Here is a 944-nt window from a genome sequence, read left to right on the forward strand (position 1 = left end):
GCAGCGCTCTCTGCGCTCGGAGCACCAGGTTCCTCCTGCTGCTGCTGCTGCTGCGGTCGCTGGTCTTGAAGCTGCGGCCGGACGTACGGGTTGGACTGGCAGGGGAAATCCGGCACCTCCCACTCCTCGCTCTCGCCCACCTCGTCGCCATCTTCCTCTTCGCCGTTGTTCTCCCAGGCTTTGCCCTGGAGATCCTCTCCGTCGTCTTCGTACAGGTTTTTCCCCTCCTCCTCGTCGCCGATGGCTTCGATGGCCCCCGGCCCGTCGTCTTCTATGTACTCGCCGGCCCACAGCTTGTCTTTCTGGCCGAGCCTGAGGTGCACGGAGCTGGACACGCTGTGGCCCGACGCCGGGACGATCAGGTGGTTTTCAGGAATCCCCCCTGAACCAAAGAACAGAGTCACACGCTCAGAAAACAAACTTTAACTCAGCGGCAGCTTTCAGAGATAAAAACTGATCATAAACTTTGAATAAAATGTTTTAAAGCCGACATTCTGTTCCTTCTCCAGTCTCCTGCCGAGCCCAAACTCAGGGGGCGGAGCCTTCTAACGGCCACGTAGGCAGAGTCCTTCACACCCAATGAAGGCTGGAAGTGACCTGCTGTGAAGCGGGAAAAGTCCTGCTCTGGTAACTTTGGTTGCCTAGCAACCATCACAGCAGGAGGCTCAGACCTACGAAGTCTGATTTCCTTTATTTCATCATCATTTATTCTGATATGTCTATTATCTATCAGATGGAAACAGAAATGGATACATCATCAGTGATCTAATTGGTCTCAGTGACATAAACACCATATGTCAAAGGTGAAGGAAAAATGGACGATTATTTTGCTAATTGATTAATGAGTCGATTAATTGATTAATAATCAGATAGCCAAAGGTTCCTTTAAGATTTGGAGGAGAAACAAAAACTTTTCCACTTGAGGACTCGTGGATTATAGCGAA

General features: G+C 50.6%; 1 protein-coding gene across 1 annotated transcript in view; it reads right to left on the reverse strand.

Moving 5' to 3' along the window:
* LOC107098135 (sentrin-specific protease 3-like) overlaps positions 1-944 on the reverse strand; it is a 39,467-nt gene that overhangs the window by 28,359 nt on the left and 10,164 nt on the right. The window contains exon 3 of the mRNA XM_015395620.1: positions 3-382. Within this exon, the coding sequence (XP_015251106.1) occupies positions 3-382 (380 nt within the window). The remainder of the gene's footprint in view (positions 1-2; positions 383-944) is intronic.

Source organism: Cyprinodon variegatus, unplaced genomic scaffold, assembly GCF_000732505.1.
Source record: "Cyprinodon variegatus isolate N-32 unplaced genomic scaffold, C_variegatus-1.0 Scaffold750, whole genome shotgun sequence".
In the NCBI taxonomy this organism is placed as follows: Eukaryota; Metazoa; Chordata; class Actinopteri; order Cyprinodontiformes; family Cyprinodontidae; genus Cyprinodon; species Cyprinodon variegatus.